Source organism: Augochlora pura, chromosome 10 (assembly GCF_028453695.1).
Source record: "Augochlora pura isolate Apur16 chromosome 10, APUR_v2.2.1, whole genome shotgun sequence".
NCBI classification, from domain to species: Eukaryota; Metazoa; Arthropoda; class Insecta; order Hymenoptera; family Halictidae; genus Augochlora; species Augochlora pura.
Genome location: NC_135781.1, coordinates 1332088 through 1349171, shown reverse-complemented (window position 1 = coordinate 1349171; position 17084 = coordinate 1332088). Strand labels below are relative to the sequence as shown.

Below are 17084 nucleotides of genomic sequence, written 5' to 3'. Positions count from 1 at the left end.
AGAAGGTAGCTAGAGCAAAAGAGCAAAAGGCCAGAAAGAGAGAAGGTAGCTAGAGCAAAATAGCAAAAGGCCAGAAAGAGAGCCAAAGCGAGAGAGAGAGAGAGAGAGAGGCAGAGACGGTAGAGGCGAGAAAGGGTAGCTAGAGCAAGAGTGCGGGCTCGAGAGGGGGCGGCTGTATGGCGAAAGCCATCCGGCAGGGGAAAAAGTTCGCGGTGCGCGTATTTCATGCGACCCTGCACAGCCACCATCAATTTTCGGTAAGCCCATTAACCTTCCACGGCCATTACGGTCGGCCCGAAGCTTTCGACGCTCGGCGAACGCGTAACCGATGTTCACCACGCTTTTTTCTCCACCTCTCTCCCTCTCTCTTTCTCTCTCTCTCTCTCTCCTGCGCCCGCCTTTTTTCTATCCTGTCTCGTGTTTTTGCTTTTTAATCGTTGAACAGCCCCTGGACCTCCTTTCGCGCCGCGAAACGCGCACATATTTCCCGGAGGTTCGAGCATCCATTGCCACGGGATAGAGAGGGGCTATACGGCGCCGGAAGACGGAGGTTGATGGCTATTGCTTTTTATTCGACGCACGACCACTTCTTCTTCTTCTTACCGCCCTCCACGGTGATCACGGTCCCACGAGCTTCATCCCAGCGCGTTTACACTTGGCTAGGATTTTTGCCTGGCGAAACACGTCGATCGCTCGACGATCCTTCTTTCGCAGCTCTTGTCGATGCCTATATATTTTTTTGATAAGCTTTTTAAGGACGATGTTTATAGCAGAGAAAAATAGATTCAATTTTTCCTTTTTTATTTTTCCGATTTTATTAAAATAGATCCGATAAGAAATTACGTTAAGACGTAACATTACACAAGACTATCCTTATATTTCCGTCTCGCGAGTCTTCGTTCCCGCCGCGGTCTGCACCACGGCGGAACGTTTCCGCGAGATCGTCGGGGAAATTAAAATGTTAATGGACGCGCGGCGGGATGATTCCCGCGGCAACGACGCGCGATGCTCCGCGCCGAAGATATTGTCCATAAATTCTGCAGCGTTTTAATCAAACGCAACGCCGTCGTCCCTTTTTTCTCGGCTGGCCTTCGAGCCGTAACGAGGCCCTTTATTTTGCGGCGAGGCGAGGCGAGGCAGAGCGAGGCAGCACGCGTGATCGGTCATCTCGGCCGCTCGCAGCCGCGAGAGATAGCGCACGTCGCGTCCTACGTTCCCGAACGCTTCGCTGCCCCTTATCTGTTTCTGAGGACAGCGCATATTTTCCGGTGACGAACTACGCCGGAGCCCTGCAAACAACTGTGCTCGGGCTGCCGTAAAACGAGCCGCTCCGCCATTAGACCGAACGCTGCTTCTCTCGTCCTCGTCGCGTAAACTGTCCTTTATCGAAGCACAGCGCGACGCGACGTCTCCCGGCTTCTTCTTCTTCTTCTCCGGCCACTGTCTCGTCACCCCTCAATCCTTTAACCCTTTTAGCGCCAAAGAACGAGATATCGTTGTTGGCTACTTTCGGAAAAATATTGTTTTCTTACTCCTTTGCGCTCGCCGCCATTTTAATTCTAAATCTAAAATAATTTTTCTAGCTTACAGTATTTCCATTTTATGTGACAAAATGTATTTTATTTATTTACACATAATCCTTGCCTATGCGGCTTAGGACGGCTTCCGGTTTACAAATTTTCCTACTTCTATTTGTATAAACTATAACTAGACTAAAATGTATTTTGTAAATATGAAATTGTTTCTTGTGACTCACACCAATAGCATTACCTCTTACCTGCTACAGTTTCTTCGTCATTTACAGAAACTATACTATAGGTATCCCATCGGTGTTTCATAATATATTTCCTCCGATTTTATACAACCCGTAAAATGATCCATAGAAAACGTATCCTCCCCTCGGGGGCGGGGTAGGGCGGGGTGGGGGGAAGAGAAATCCGCAGCTGGGAAATTTGCATCAAAACTGCTCGCCATTTAATGCCTTTAAAATGGTTTCCGGCAGGCGAATCCTTTATCAGTACGTTTTAGATTCCTCTCGTCGTTCTACAGAAATCGGAATAATTGCATTCTACGCTATTCAGATTACTCATAGCCCCTCTCTCTCTCTCTCTATTTCTCTCCGCGCTCGCGCGCCGATCCCCAAGAGCTTTGCACATTTATCAGAAAGCCGGGCGTGTATCGAGCATCGAAATTCGGGCTGACGATGCTGCCGCGCTGCTACAGAGGTCCGCGCGGAGAACTTCCCTCGAATCCACCTGATCATCCCCGGGACCGATCTTCTCCTTTCGTTGCTTTAATGATTATGCAGCGGCTTTAATCACCACCAATCAAAATTCGTTTCTTCGATTCGCGTCTTCGAAATTCATTTCCCTAAAATTTCTTTCTTTGATTCATTTCTTCGAAATTCGTGTCTTCGATTTATTTCTTCAAAATTCATTTCCTTAATGAATTTCTTTAAAATTCACGCCTTTAAAAATTGATTTAACCCGTACGTCACCGAACGTGAATCGGTCGATTTTTTTACCGGACCCAAATTTGATATTCAGGCCCAAATTCAATAACCTTACATTTTATATATTAAATACAGATTAATTCGTAATAAATACGATATTGTGCGAGTTTTTAATATTTTTATTTTTTATTGTATATATAATATTTGTCAGTGCTTATATATTCCATGAAAATCCTGTGAATAACTGGGACCTTGACAAATTAAATGAATAAAATAAATAAAATCCTATTTGATTCGAAGAAGAAACGTGACGATGATATAGTTCGGTCTTGTCGAGGGTTAACCTCTTGTCCGCCATTTTGGTAACCTCCGTCGGCTGTCATTTTATATATTAAGATATTAATATTAATGACGAATAAGTGCCGATCAATGAAGCGTTAAAGGAGTCGTATTGCAAGGGGTTCTGTCAAGATATTGCAAAGTCTTATTCACCACATTTTGTTGCAACATAATCAACCACGACGACCAATCAGCAAGTCGCCTATCCGCAACAAACCTATACACACTCCCAATCGCTGAAACTATTTGCCGACGTCGCTATCTACAACCTGGAGAACGAGCACGCCGGTACTCGAATACGATTAAAGAGTTTCAATTTTCCAGTGAATTTTCCCGGGCCGGCGTTCCCTATAAATATTCAATGGCCGATAGCGTCTTCCTTCGGTTTCGCGGCGTCGACGGCCGTCTTCCCGGAAGCGGAATAATCCGAAAGAGTCGCTCGAGGTTCCGAGTTTGTTGCACGCCGTTCGGTGAACGACGTCGAAATCCAATTCCAGGTGGGTGTAGCTTCCATCATCCTGTTCCGCCCGGTTCCCACCCAGCTCCCACCCCCCAGGGGGGGGGGGCAGGGGGATCTATTGTTTTAACAATTACGACGCTCCTCTCGGGCGTCGCGCCGGTAACGAGCGGAGTCCGAGGATTCTAACGAGGCTGCGAATTAAAATCGTTCAAAGCGACGACGCGGGCTCCGCGGAACATAGGGAAGTCGGCCCAGGTGGTCGGCGTCGCGACGCCAGGTAAGGCGAGGTGTGCAGGTAGCATAGAAGCATCTACAGTCGGTCCCATAAGTATTCGTACCCCGTCGTTGCTTGTAAGAGAAATTTGGTGAAATTAAAGAACGCGTGTACGATTTTTCAATAAAATTTTTATTATGAGTGAAGACATATATAAAGTTTATTTATAGCAAATTCTAACAAAATTGATTAACTAATAACAGAAATATATTGATTTTACTCCTCGTAAATAAAATAAAGTAAAAGATCTGTACGTGAGAGAATTTTAATAAAGTTTATTATATATGTATAAAGTTTATTTATAGCAAATTCTAACAAATTGATTAACTAATAACAGAAATATATTGATTTTACTCCTCGTGAATAAAATAAAATAAAAGATCTGTACATGGCAGAATTTCGAGGGTTATTTTAATATACTATAGCTTGACGGGAAAAAATCGAAGATTTCTCTTGGAAGCAATGAGGATGAGAATACTTATGGGACCGACTGTACCGTATAGCTTCTACGCGCGCACATATATCTCTTCGCCTGGCGCGTGTAGCTTCAACGCGGTCTCCCGGCGCTTTGAGCTCGAAATTCACGCGGTCCCCGGAACGTTGGAGCCGCGCCGGCCTCGTAAGAGAAACATTCTCCTCGCAGGAAACTGACCAACTGCATCTCCGCCGTCCGACGCGAATGCTCCCAGCACCTCCTCGCGCAATATCTCTAACTCCGTTCTTGACTGGCCCCGGCCTTAATAGAATTTCTCTTGGCGAAACGAGATTACGGCTCCATTGTAATTTACTTTATTTGATCTGTTCCCGGTCGTTTCAGCTACCAATTACCGCCCGGTTCTCTCATTCCGGAAAAAATGTGCGCGAGCGAATCTCTGCTTGCACGATTAACTTCCTTGATCTATATTCGAATTATCGTCCCTTTGATTTTGACCAGCTGTAGTACAGTACTTGGTATAATTTATGCCTGTGGAATTGAGTCTTGGGAAAAATAAAACTGTTACGATTTTAATAGAAGGATCTTTAATAATGTCAACATTATTTTGTTAATTATATAACAATTTTCATTGGTGCCACTCGAGTGCAAAGGGTTAAAAATCCCGTTCAAAAGTATTTCTACGGCAGTTCGTGTCCGGGAGAAAGAGCACGCGTGTTCGAGCAAGCCCGAAGTCGCGGCGCTATTCATTGGCAAACGACGCGACTGTTAATTGGATCGATAGGACGGGTTCAGCCATTGTCGCTCGAAACACACGGCGGGGCCCATCCGTCGATGACGGAGAGTCGGTTTGAATTTCTTCGAGAGGGGGGAGGGGCGGGGGAGAGGGGGGACACGACGGTGTAACCCCAATTACAACGCCGCGCGGCCCCCTTTCCCATTACGTCGGCCTCGTTACGATCACGCGTCAATAAACTCGGTTTTGCGAGCGTCGTTCGCACCTCCGGCCCAGGGCCGGTGATTAAATTATCGCCGGTAATTTCCTGGCAGTTAGGTCGCGCCGCGCGCGCGAAACCGAGCGGGGCGGTAATTTCTCGCGTTACGAGCCTGTAAGCCGAGGTATATTCTGTGCCGAACGAAAGTTCTCGGCGATGACGGAGCCTTTTCTCTCGTCTTCTCTTTAGCGCGCGACGCACCCTGGCGATACCAGTCCCGACTAACAAAAATTTTACGTCCGAGATATCCACATTAGGGATATTCGCAAGGGGTCAGCTCAACCGTAGTGCAATGGCAGAGCCTCACCCTGGAGGAACCGCCTTCATGATCACGGTAACCTCTACGCCAGGTTATGTGGTATCACTCTGGCGACACCAGTCTTTGCACCTGCTCGGAGCAAAAGGACAATGCCACCCCTTGGCGCCTTCGTCATAGGTTAACCCTCTTAGTGCCGAGCGAGAAAGCCAAATTTCACCGTCGTCCTGAAAATATTCGAGCGAACGCGCCCCGTTCTTTTTTTTCCGGCCGGGGCAGTGTGCTTGGTCAGCTGCAGGCGCGGCGGCGGCCTCTCCCTCCCTCCCGCCCTCCTGGATCTGACAAGCACCCGAATAAGAGACGAATAGTAATTTGTATCGTGTCGTGACGTTGCATTTAAACGGACGGTTTTTACCGGGGGAGCGGCGGAACATTAATTTTAAACTTGCCCGGCTTTGCACGTTCCGTCGCTTCAACGCGTCTTTTTGCCGGCGCGCGTCCGCCTCCGCCGACATCGGCGCCACCCTTACCTCCCCCGAACCCTCGGAAAATATCCATTTGGCGGCGAATGAAATCAAAAGCGTGGCCCGCTTGTCACGGGTTCTGGGGCGGTGACGGTGAAAATATTCCCAATGACGGTGAAAATATACGCGATGATACTGAGCCGGGTGTGTAGCATTAGTGGACTAGCTATCCTTGGACAGAGTTTCGTAGGATAATGCGTAGAGGTTAGGTGCAGTCGTAGAGGTTAGTGTTACGATATGGTTCGTAACGATAATAGTTTGCTTCTGAGGTTTGATAATTAAGTAACGCTTGTCGCTTGGTGTGCTTGAGTTTATTTCCTTGCTTCGTGGTTATTGGAAGAGTAGTATTAGCCCTTTGCACTCGAAGCCATTTTAACTGCAAATCAAAAATCATTTTTCTGACTTTTAGTATTTCCATCTTATATAACAAAATTTATTCTATGCGTGTGAAATTGAGTCTCGTGACTCATATAACAGTTATACTTTTAACAATTTTTTCAATCTATGCTTCGGCGATATTTGCAGAAATAATTTTGGAACGTGTTATAACAATTTTAATGGCGCCATAGAGGCGCCGCTCGAGTATCTTTAATATCTTTAATCGCGCCGATAGTATCAGTTGTAGAAGTAGAATTATTTCCAATAATCCTTCAAAGGGTTAACACGTTGGCGCGAGATAGACGCGGCATCGGAGGCGACAGAGGTTCGCAGTGCATCGCAGTCGACTAGTATAGAAGTCACGGCATGGATGGTCCGAGTGGAGAGAGCATAGCCAGGGGAGGATAGGGCCAGCTGGTCCTGCGATTGGCGAGGCTCCAAAAGGACAAAAATCCCGCGGCCCCGCCGAGACCGATGAACCGGTCGCGCGTCCGTGGGTGGATGCATGATTTGTGTGCTTTATTAAATCCGATATTGGTCGACTCGGCTAACCTGGTTTCTGGCCATCGGTTATTTTGCGCCGGGCACTACTCCGCCTCCTGTCCCGGATGATTTTTCTGCGAATCTGTCGCTCTTTCACCGAACACCGGCGAAAATCAACCCGATTGCACATTCAGCGCGGTTCTAACCTCGTCTGCTCTTGTTTGCCCTCCGTCGTCTTGAATTCGACATCGTTTCCACCGACCAACGTGCTCGCGCGATTCTCGTCGACTCGAACCTAGTTTTAACCCTTTGGAACCGTGTGTCGTCACTATCAGTCACCGAAGCTGCTTATTATTTCTTTTTTTCTTTTTATTGAAATTGAGAGATATTATTGCCTTTGGTGTATTTATATTTTGTAAAAGAATTAATAAATTTTTTGATAATTGATTTAATTTTATTATTAATTTTAATAATGGATTTAATTTTATTATTAGTTTTGACAATTGATTAAATTTTATTTTTAGTTTTAATAATTGTTTAAATTTTATTTTTAGTTTTGATAATTGATTAAATTCTGTCATTAATTTCAACAATTGATTACATTTTATCTCTAATTCCGATAATAGATTAAATTTTATAGTTAATTTTGACCAGCCTGATACCTATGCATAAACTTAATACAACCGCAAAGGGTTGACATTGCAGCGAACTAGAATAATGGAACATATGACACCACTAAATTCGATATAATAATTAGCAATACCCGGGGACACAACGCTGCATCTACAGTGTTAATATTAAATATCATATATCTAAACTTTAAAAAAGAATTAATAAATTTTATCTTCTTTTTTCTTTAATCTTGCAAATTATGTATTATAATAGTAAACTCAAATATCCCCAACTAAAAAGCGTCGCTAATAATCGCAAGCGTAGTTGAGACGACGTAAAATATAAGTGAACAAAAATACGTAATTTTAATCACTATAGCACTTATGTATAAACCGAACACTTTATCAATCAAGACGCGTTGAATTTCGTCTCTTTCACGTCTTCTTCGCGACGCGAGTTTCCCGCGCTCGAATTTACCTTCTCGACCGCCTTGAAGACCCGTATCAGGTTCAGCCCGGCCAGCTTCTGGACGTCCTTCTCCGACCATCCCCTCGCCAGCAGCTCCGCGAACAGCTCCGGGTACTTGCTAACGTCCTCCAAGCCCGACGGTGTCCTGAAACACCGGTGCGGCAAAGTCGTTTTTATGAAAATGATCGTCGGCCATCTGGTCGCGGTCTCCAGCCGCCCAGACTAATCGTAGGTTCTTGTTAGACCCGGGTATAGAAGGCAAAGAGTGGCCCTTCCCCCTGGTCCTTCGCCCGGCTTGCAAAGTGGCTTTCATAGCCGGGCGGACACCCTAACAGCGGTTCGATAAGTCGCCGGTCGACCGGATCGCCATTATTTATTACCGTGTCCTGTTATAGGGTGTCAGTTTTTTTCCGCGCCACGCTGTGCATCAACTAGAGAGTACTGATCGATGAAAATTGGTATAGTGAATTTGAGACATAACTAATAAATGAGACATTGACTAACGTTTACAGGACAATGATAAATAATTATTTAATCGAGACGGGATATGTGAATTCGTACAAAGTTTCGCTTCCAAAGGAACTTATGAGATACTCTAATACAGTAATTAATTACTTTATATAATAATACTACTATAACCATACCATAATAACTTATGGTTCATAAAATTTTTAAATACAGAAAAGGTGGAGTTCCTGAGGCGAGTTGGGCTCGCTACTAGTCTCGCCGTAAAGGCTTTCCAGCTGGTTCTGCCTTAGGTAAGGCTAAAACGACGTTTTCGCGGTATATACGCAAATAGGGACACTCTTAGTTAACTTTCGCGAAAGGAATCCATCCGTTATGTCGGAGCTAGTCGCCGCAAAACTTATGGTCCACCCTAACACGTAAATACCCTCCGCGCGACGAGTTTTTAATGAACCGTCGCGACGGCCTTAATTCGATTAAAAAAGCAGCTCGAAAGTATTCGACGAGCCACCGCGGACCCCGACCTGCCCCCCCTCCTCCCTCCCTCTCCTCGTGCAATTTCGCCGGCGCGCGCGTAATTCTTCGCGGGAAATTTAATCCATTATACGTCGCGTCGCGGACGAGTAATCTTCTTTGCGGACCTTCGTTACTCAACGTTCGCGCTCGCGTCTCCTTCTGTCGCAGAGTTTTTCCGCGGCGACGGAAAAGCGAAACGGTTTCGCCGCGGAAATTCTGCGAGCGCGCGCCGTTAAGGGGAACCCGTTGACATGTAGAAAAATCCATCCGCGAAAGAATTTAATGACATTCCGCGTATTCTTCGGTCGAGTTCCTTCAACGAGCCGCCGACCGGCAGGGAATTACGCGTGTGTGTGCCGTCGTCCGGCGGCGGCGCTTTTTAACGTTCCATTTTCTTGCGGAGGGGGCTCGCCGGCCATCCCCCCCCCCCCTCTTTTCACCGTCGAGGAAAAGAAACTGTTCGCAATCACTGGGACGCGCCGTCTCTCGTTCCAAGTCTATGTATGTACCGGACCGTCAGCGGACGACGACGGAATCGCAGTTTTCTCGTTGCTCGCTGCTCTCTCTCTCTCTCCTCGCTTTCTATTATTCGTAGTCCGGCCTTCAAGAATTTCTCTACCTCCTCTCTCTCTCTCTCTCTCTCGCCTATTGAACGCATCGCTTTTATTCGACATCGGGAACACGCGACCGCTTCTTATTACTAGCGAAGTTCTCTGGGAAACGCCGCGCGGCGAGAACAAGGGCCAGCGAGACGAAAATATAGAGTCGAAATATTCTTGTATATTACGTTGTTAGATTCTGTTCAATTATTAGATGTTTATGGATAAGTATATACAATATTATATTTTGGAACGATATTTAACTACAGAGCTTAATTGTTATTTTTGATCGTCTCCCGAATGCAACCGCGATATTTCGCAGCTTCCAATTACGACCGTAATCGTTCCATGGCATCGACGTTTGTTAACTTTTGCAATCAAGGTGGGTAGACCTACTCGCGTCGTAATGGCTACCGTATTATTATCGCTTTCGGTATTTTAAATATGGTTGTATTTTCTTCGATATGACCAAATGACAATAATAATAATAATAGTAATAATGGTAATAATAATGATAATAATAATAACGTTAACAATAATAAAGATTTATTATCATTCTGACTACACATGTGCTTGCGAAGTCTTCTCTTCAATCCTTTCGATAATGATGTTAATACGACCATAATAATTACATTGCCATTCCGCCATATCGAATCCTTTATTTTCATCTGTAACGCGGCATTATTATACCGACCGTTTTAAATATTCCTTTATTTTCTTCCCTCCGCAAAATTCTGAAATCTCTCACCCCTCGCGGTTACACTTAATTTCTATTCAAAATATTCGTCGAAATTTCCATAAAATTAAATTAACGCGGACAAACGCGGAAATTCTTATTTCAATAGAGAAAGAGAGAGAGAGAGAGAGAGAGACAGCGTTTAGAAAAAGCCGGAATAAAAAGTATAATTTATGCCGATTAAAAATTGTCACCCCGTGAAAATGGAACAGGGGTCTCTCTCTCTCCGTATACTCTTCAAATTTGCACGTGGCGCGGACGAGAGAGTAAATTGCGATTTCGTTATCGAGCTAGTCATTTAGCATTGCAAAGGAACTGCTGTTTTATTATTCTAGAATTATTTAATTATTTTTACTCGAATGGGGGGACTTTGAGGCGTCGCTCAAGATTATTATTATTATACGATGTTCTAATCGAATTTTAGCATTAGCTAATTTATTTTTATTTAAAGAACTGTTCAAAGTATAACTGTTACATTGACTAAATTTCATTTAAATAAATTGCTTTAATAAATTATATAATATAGAATTACCGTGCGCCGTCCAAAAGTATATTTTAGACATACAGTAAAAAAAGCTTCGCGTGCAAAGGGTTAATATATTATTACAATATCTCTGTGCTATTTTGTGTAACTTAAATTAATAAATTGATTCATAATAAATTAATAATTTTAATTCATAATAAATTGATAAATTTAATTCATAATAAATTCATAAATTTAATATACAGTAATTTAATAAATTTAATTTACTGTAATTTAATAAATCTAATTTACAGTAATTTAATAAATTTACCTCCAAAATGAAGATATTAATTTCAACGTAAAATATCTCCATTTACCATATATAATTCTTTTTATTTAATACGTACGAAATTTAACGCGTATATTCTTATACAAGATCTCCATTACTCAACGATTTATCCAATATGAACAAATTTAACATTCCGAAAATTCTTCAGAAAATTCATCGGAAAATACCAGGGCAATTTCTGGCATCGCCGCTCGACGGCAAAGGGTTAATTCTGACTCCGGACGATGCAACTAATATCGGCGCCGCCTTTGTACACGTTTGTGTTTCGAATATTCCGCGGTTTCCTCGGGTGCGCAACGAAGATTAATAGGACGATAGCAACAATAGAGAGATTTATAGTTGGCGCGCGGGTGGGGAGTCGTCGTCGAGAAAATGGCCGACGCGATTTTTCTATTCGAGGAGAAATCGCGGCCGGGAGACGGCGTCGCGCCGCGTACAATGACGACGCTTGTCGAGAGGAGCGGCCGCGGATAAATTATGAGTCTCCTCGGGCGGTTTATCCCTCATTACTTTAATTACTATAGCGCGGCGAGCCAACGGGCGAGCAGCGTTTACTATAGCTCTTTTCTGCGAGATCGGCACCGCGACCTGGCGCACGGTGATCTTTAAACGAACAGAATAAAAATCGTACGTTTTAAACTATTTAATTTTAATTATCTATATCGCTCTAAAATTAAATCCTCTAAATTACATACTAAAAATAAAATAAAACAAATATTGCTCTTTTTGTCTTTTTTTTGCTCTAATCACTGCGCGCCGCGCGAAGAGAGCAAGAGACGTCGCAACGCGACTTCGCCTTTCAATTTCACCGGAGTCGGACGACCGCGCGATCTCTCTTGGTAAATGTGCCACGAGGTCGAGCCTCCCTCTTCTCTCTCTCTCTCTCTCTCACCCCCCGAAGCTAGCCCGTTTTTTAACAACCCCGTCGGCCGAACACGGATAACCGTGGAGATGACGAGAATTATAACGGCACCGGCTATTTTAATTCGCGATTATTGCAACGCAATTAAGACCGGCCCGGACTCGGATGCGCCGGGTCGATTGATCTGATCTTTCGCTACGCTGCACCCTCTCCCAGCCACGGTCCTCGGAAAACCCGTTACACGAAAGATCCCCCGAGAGACTTTGCGCTCGCTTCTGCCTTAGAGATTCTTGTTTCGTTCGTAATTTCATGTTTTAGAGGCACGCGAGCCGCAGCGATCCGAGAGGAGAACGACTCTCGGCGCGCTGGCAAATATTAGGGTGTTCCATACCTCTTTCTAGGCTATATACATATAAAGACGGGAGTATGCATGTTGAAAATCCTTGGGTATAAAGTGCATTAGATAGTAGCGAACTGTTTTGGAGAGAGGGCACGAGGAGGCTGCCTGAGAGATGGAAGAATATATAATACAATGAATAAACAATAAACATTAATTTCGCAACAAGGAAAGGAAGGAACTTATGGGACACCTTAAGAAGAAAAGTTTCTCATCGACGCGAGATCGCTTCCACGGTAAAATCTAGTATTCATCGCTGAGAAAGAAGGGAAAAGAGAGCTGAGGCAAGCGAGAGAGAGAGAGAGAAAACAGTCCTGACACACCTGTCCCACATTGGAAAAGTGCAACCTACATTCCATTCCCCCTAGATCGACCCTCGGGGCGGTCTGGGAGCTCGCAGAGAGGCCGGCGACGATATCTCGAAGCCTTCGAAAGTATCGGCCGTGCTTCCATTTCCCGTCTAGACCGCGCCAACGCTCCGCAAACAGCCGCCGAAGGGTGCAACGGGGTCCGATAATTACCGCGAATTATCCCGGCCGATGATCTCGCGATCGGCGTAATCGAACCCCCCACCCCACCCCGGCGAAACGCGTCGCGATCCCGCGCGACGGCGAGGATCGCTCGAAAACCGTCGATTCTCCCATTCCGTTTCTTCTCGACCCCCTTTCTCGGCGTTTCCACCGCGTATCGATCCCCGCGTTCGTTCTTCGAGCGGACGTTTTTTTTCTCTCCTTCCCTCGCCGCCTTTCATTCCCGCCTATAAATCACCGTCAACGGTGCTGGACGGGATGTGTCTTCGCCTGGGAATCGGATTTTCGGTTTTCGATGGGACTCGCGAACGCGGTCGACGTTTTTCCGCCAAAGATGGCGGCGATGCAGGTTCCGGCGCAAAGTGCGCGCTGGAAAAGCTGTCGCCTTTTCCCCGGCCAAAATCATCTCGGCGATTGGATCCAGCTTTTATCCGATACTTGTCGTTGTCTTTTTTCTTGTAAGAGGAGAATGTGTATTGAGATTTATGGTGAATTAGGTTTTTCTGCCAAAAATGTGAGGTTATGCAGGGCAGTGTTTTAAAAATTTGATGATCAATTATGGTAATTACAATAATCGTAAATTCAGTGTTCACAAATGCGAGTTCCATGGAGACCAAGAGGCTTCGCCGCGCCGGCGACGACCGATCGGCCAGCTACGGGCAACAACGAACTTCCGGGCGCAATTAAAATTCATCCGACGCCGGGACGCCCGGTAACGAGAATGTCGAGCTCTCGCGGTCAACCTCCGAGCAATCGTTAGTCTAATGGCGTAATTAGCTGGGCCTGCGCGAGCAGCCGCGCGCGAGCGTGGTTTTGCCACGGCGGAAGCCGACTGCGAACGCGCTCAAGATCGCCACGGCTCCCGACGGCTCGAGGTAAACGCTTCGTTAGCGATCAATCGTCGTTCATCACCGACGCTTCTTACGGCGTCGCCCTGTCCGAAACCATCCGCGAACTCTATCGCGCTTGTCGAGAGAGGTGGAAGAGAGGCTTACCAAAACTAGTACGGTGTCGAAATTACATGAAATTGAAACATCAGGGCGGACGATATAAGTTCTTTCCATGTTAGGTTATGTATATCTTTGAGAGTATGCTCGATGAAAATTAGTGATACAGTCTGCGCAAGATAGTGAACTCGATATAGGGGACGCCACTAAGATTCGTGGGACAATAGTACAGAATCATTTCTAATATATATCTTAAGGAGCGTGTGTTGGTCCGTCGCAAGAGCATCGTCTATAGTATAGTCGTCCAAAGGACTGGTTGTCGGTGGATAAGAGCGAGCGAGCCCATTGATCGGCCTCGAATAAATGGCTCGGCGTTGAAGCCGACGGGACGCGACGGGTGGTAGCTGACGACGAACGCTTAGGTATCGCAGGCGAGTGTGCATCGCGGCGGTGCGAGACGCGCCGGCCGGATATTCACGGCGAATTAGAGGAACGACGGCCGAGTTGAGCGTTAAAAGGGATCAAGCCTGAATTTCGACGTTCTCATTACGCGCGTCATAACGAGCGTCAGAGACGGGAGGCGGGCGGGGGTGGGGGGGACACACCGTCGACAACGAGAGCGTTGCGGAACCGTTGAAAGCTACCTCTGCTGACAATGTCGGGCCAACAAGAGCGGTTAGAGACTTATTCATGGCGCGTCATATCGCGGCTGAAACTGGCAGTTATGCAGCCGTATACTGCGAGCAGAGATCGAGCGTCGCGTCGAGCGGCCACGAGAGCGTTGTTTCAATCTCGGGAATTTCCAAATCGAGTGTGTCCGTCATTAACGCGCGCCGCGACTGCGAGAGAGAGAGAGCGAGAGAGAGAGAGAGAGAGAGAGAGAGAGAGCCGGGGCAACGTCGTCGCGTGCCTGTTTCCTATGCTCGGGAGACGAGAGAGAGGCGTTATCACTGCGAACACTTCCAGGCTGTCGATAATGCGAACGTTGACTAATATCGCCGCGTCAAACGCCTTGGTATCGGATACGGAGATTTTCTTCGTCGATGACGGAACCAAAAGTTCGTGAAGCGATCATCTTGCTTAACGCTTTTAGTACCGCTGGAAAATGGGTGGCCATGTCAACATAACTGGACAATTATTATTTAGCAAATATGGTTGAAAAGCAGACACCTTGAGCTTTAATTCGAGCTATTTTTCATTGAAAAATATTCACGGGAACGCATCTTGATGTCCCATTAGCGAGGACATCCGAGTGACATGCTAGAATCACGACGTCTTCTGACATCGGTACAGCGGAGTGCAAAGCATTAATATATTTAATATATAACATTTAGGACACTCTTGGCTATTTTGCTGCTATATTTCACTTCTTTTATAAATCAGGGGTCAGCCGTAAAAGTCTGAGATAGTACTTACCTATGGGATATTTTTTCGAGAATTAAGAATTATTTACAGTAAACGAACTATATGTATTTCGTTCCTAAATAGTTCTATAATTTCACACCGTTTCCGAACGATATAAATGACAATTCTCTCTTTTCATTTTTCTTCAATTCCCTTCTACACTCGACAGACTCCTAATTCCACCATCGGAACACTTCTCTCCACCTTGCGATATTAGCACCCCCGTTTCGCCCGCCGTATGTATGAGAAACTATTTCCCTCCTGTATCGTCGCTGGAGCTGTCTCCCGTAGGACAGACCTCTCCCGCGGTATTGCACATAATTCTCCCATTCCTCGGCCGGGTTCATTTGAAATTCGGGAAAAAAGAATTCCACCACGGCGTTATGCAAAATTGCCGGTGTAAAAATGTTGATTCCGCTTTGAGAATGATTCGAACGAGACCGCTCCCCTGGAAATTCACCTTGGATCGAATAAAAAATGCACGCGCGTCTCCAATAAAAAGTTCCGCCTTTTCGTCGCCGCGCCCCGACAACATTTTCAACGTAACAACGGCCGAGCGTTCCGGCAGCGAAGCAATCGGCGACCGCGCGAGAACGCGTGTCGTTCGGAATGAAATTCGCTGGATCTGGAAATTCTGCCGTCCTGTTTCTGGAGTTCTTCCGGGGGACGGGGCGAATCCGCGCGGGACCGAGTAACAATAACGCGGTCCGCGCGCGCGATCGTTGAAAACGAGCGCGACGACCAAAGACCCGCGGTATATGGCGCGTGATAAAATATTGCCGGCGTAAAATTGGGCCGTGCAGATTTATTGGCGGCGCTCGAGCCGAGCCTCGACCAAGTTGCCGCGGGTCCAGCAAGCCGTGTTCTCGTGGAGCGGCTCTCCCAATTCCTGGCGTTCGGACATAACCTAACATAGCCCGGCTTTTGGACATAACCTAACACAGCCTGGCGTTTGGACATAACCTGGCATTTCGACATAACCTAACATCACCTAGCGTTCGGACATAACCTAACATAGCCCGGCTTTTGGATATAACCTAACACAGCCCGGCGTTTGGACATAACCTGGCATTTCGACATAACCTAACATAACCTGGCGTTTGGGCATAACCTAACATAATCTGGCAATGTTAATTATTTTGCTGGATTTTTGGAATATAAAATGGATGTTGCTGGCACTATTGTTAATTATTTCGCTGGATTTTTGGAATATAAAGTGGATGTTGTAGGATACTATTGTTAATTATTTGCTAGATTTTTGAAATACAGCCGGATATTGTTGCTTCCATAATACTCTGGTATCACTTAAACGTACCCATTCAACGCTCATAATTTAATTAAGTGCTTCATATGAAATTATCGAACTAATAAATTAATTATTCATGTTCGTTCTATGTATAGTACACGAGTGATTTATTGTCGATTGAATTGCTCGTTCTAGGAAAACAATCGAACGAATTGAATTACACGGCACTAGGAAACAATTCGGTGAATTGAATGAAATTTATTGAATCGAAGAGAATGTATTGAATGAGGTTATATTTGCAAAACGGTAAAAGCATCACTAACGGAATTAATAAACGTACTCAGGCACGCTATAACCTTAACCCATTATCCGCGACGGTATAAAAATCAATGATATTGTAAAAATAAAACTATACAGTGCTATTATCTTAATTTAGAATCTAATCTTTTAGATTCCGCGTTTCTGCTAACATCCTATCGAAATTAACGCGTTTTGTTCGATATTTAAACAATTTGCTTAAACTGAATTTACGATTATTATAATTATTTATTTTAACAAGTAATAGCGACATAATAATAATAATATAATAACATAATGATAATAATAATAATATAACATTATAATATTACAATTTGTAATAATAAAATATATACTGTGGCGACGGAAGATGTCTCTCTCGCTCTCTCTCTCTCTCTCTCTCCTTAGATTTTCGCCGAGTATCGATGGGATCGCGTTCGGTGTCTCTATCGGCTGGTCCTGGACGGCCTCTCTTTCGCCTCGGCACTCGAATGCGGGCACTTGACAGTGATTTATAGCGATTCGAGCCAGCCGAACCGGGCAGGGCGGCGTAAAAAAAAAGCCGTAATACGGAATTTCCATAAAAATGTACGGGGGAC

The 17084-nt window shown here is 45.3% G+C and overlaps 1 protein-coding gene and 1 non-coding gene across 2 annotated transcripts in view; both read right to left on the bottom strand.

Moving 5' to 3' along the window:
* Positions 1–5147: 5147 nt before the first annotated feature.
* LOC144476640 (U1 spliceosomal RNA) lies at positions 5148–5308 on the bottom strand. Its single transcript, XR_013495058.1, has one exon. It is a non-coding gene; the product is annotated as a U1 spliceosomal RNA (small nuclear RNA).
* A 2306-nt stretch (positions 5309–7614) lies between these two features.
* Positions 7615–17084, bottom strand: part of LOC144476538 (dipeptidase 1) — a 249408-nt gene continuing 239938 nt past the window's right edge. Inside the window, 1 exon segment of the mRNA XM_078193618.1 lies at positions 7615–7819. Coding sequence (XP_078049744.1) covers positions 7615–7819 — 205 coding nt within the window.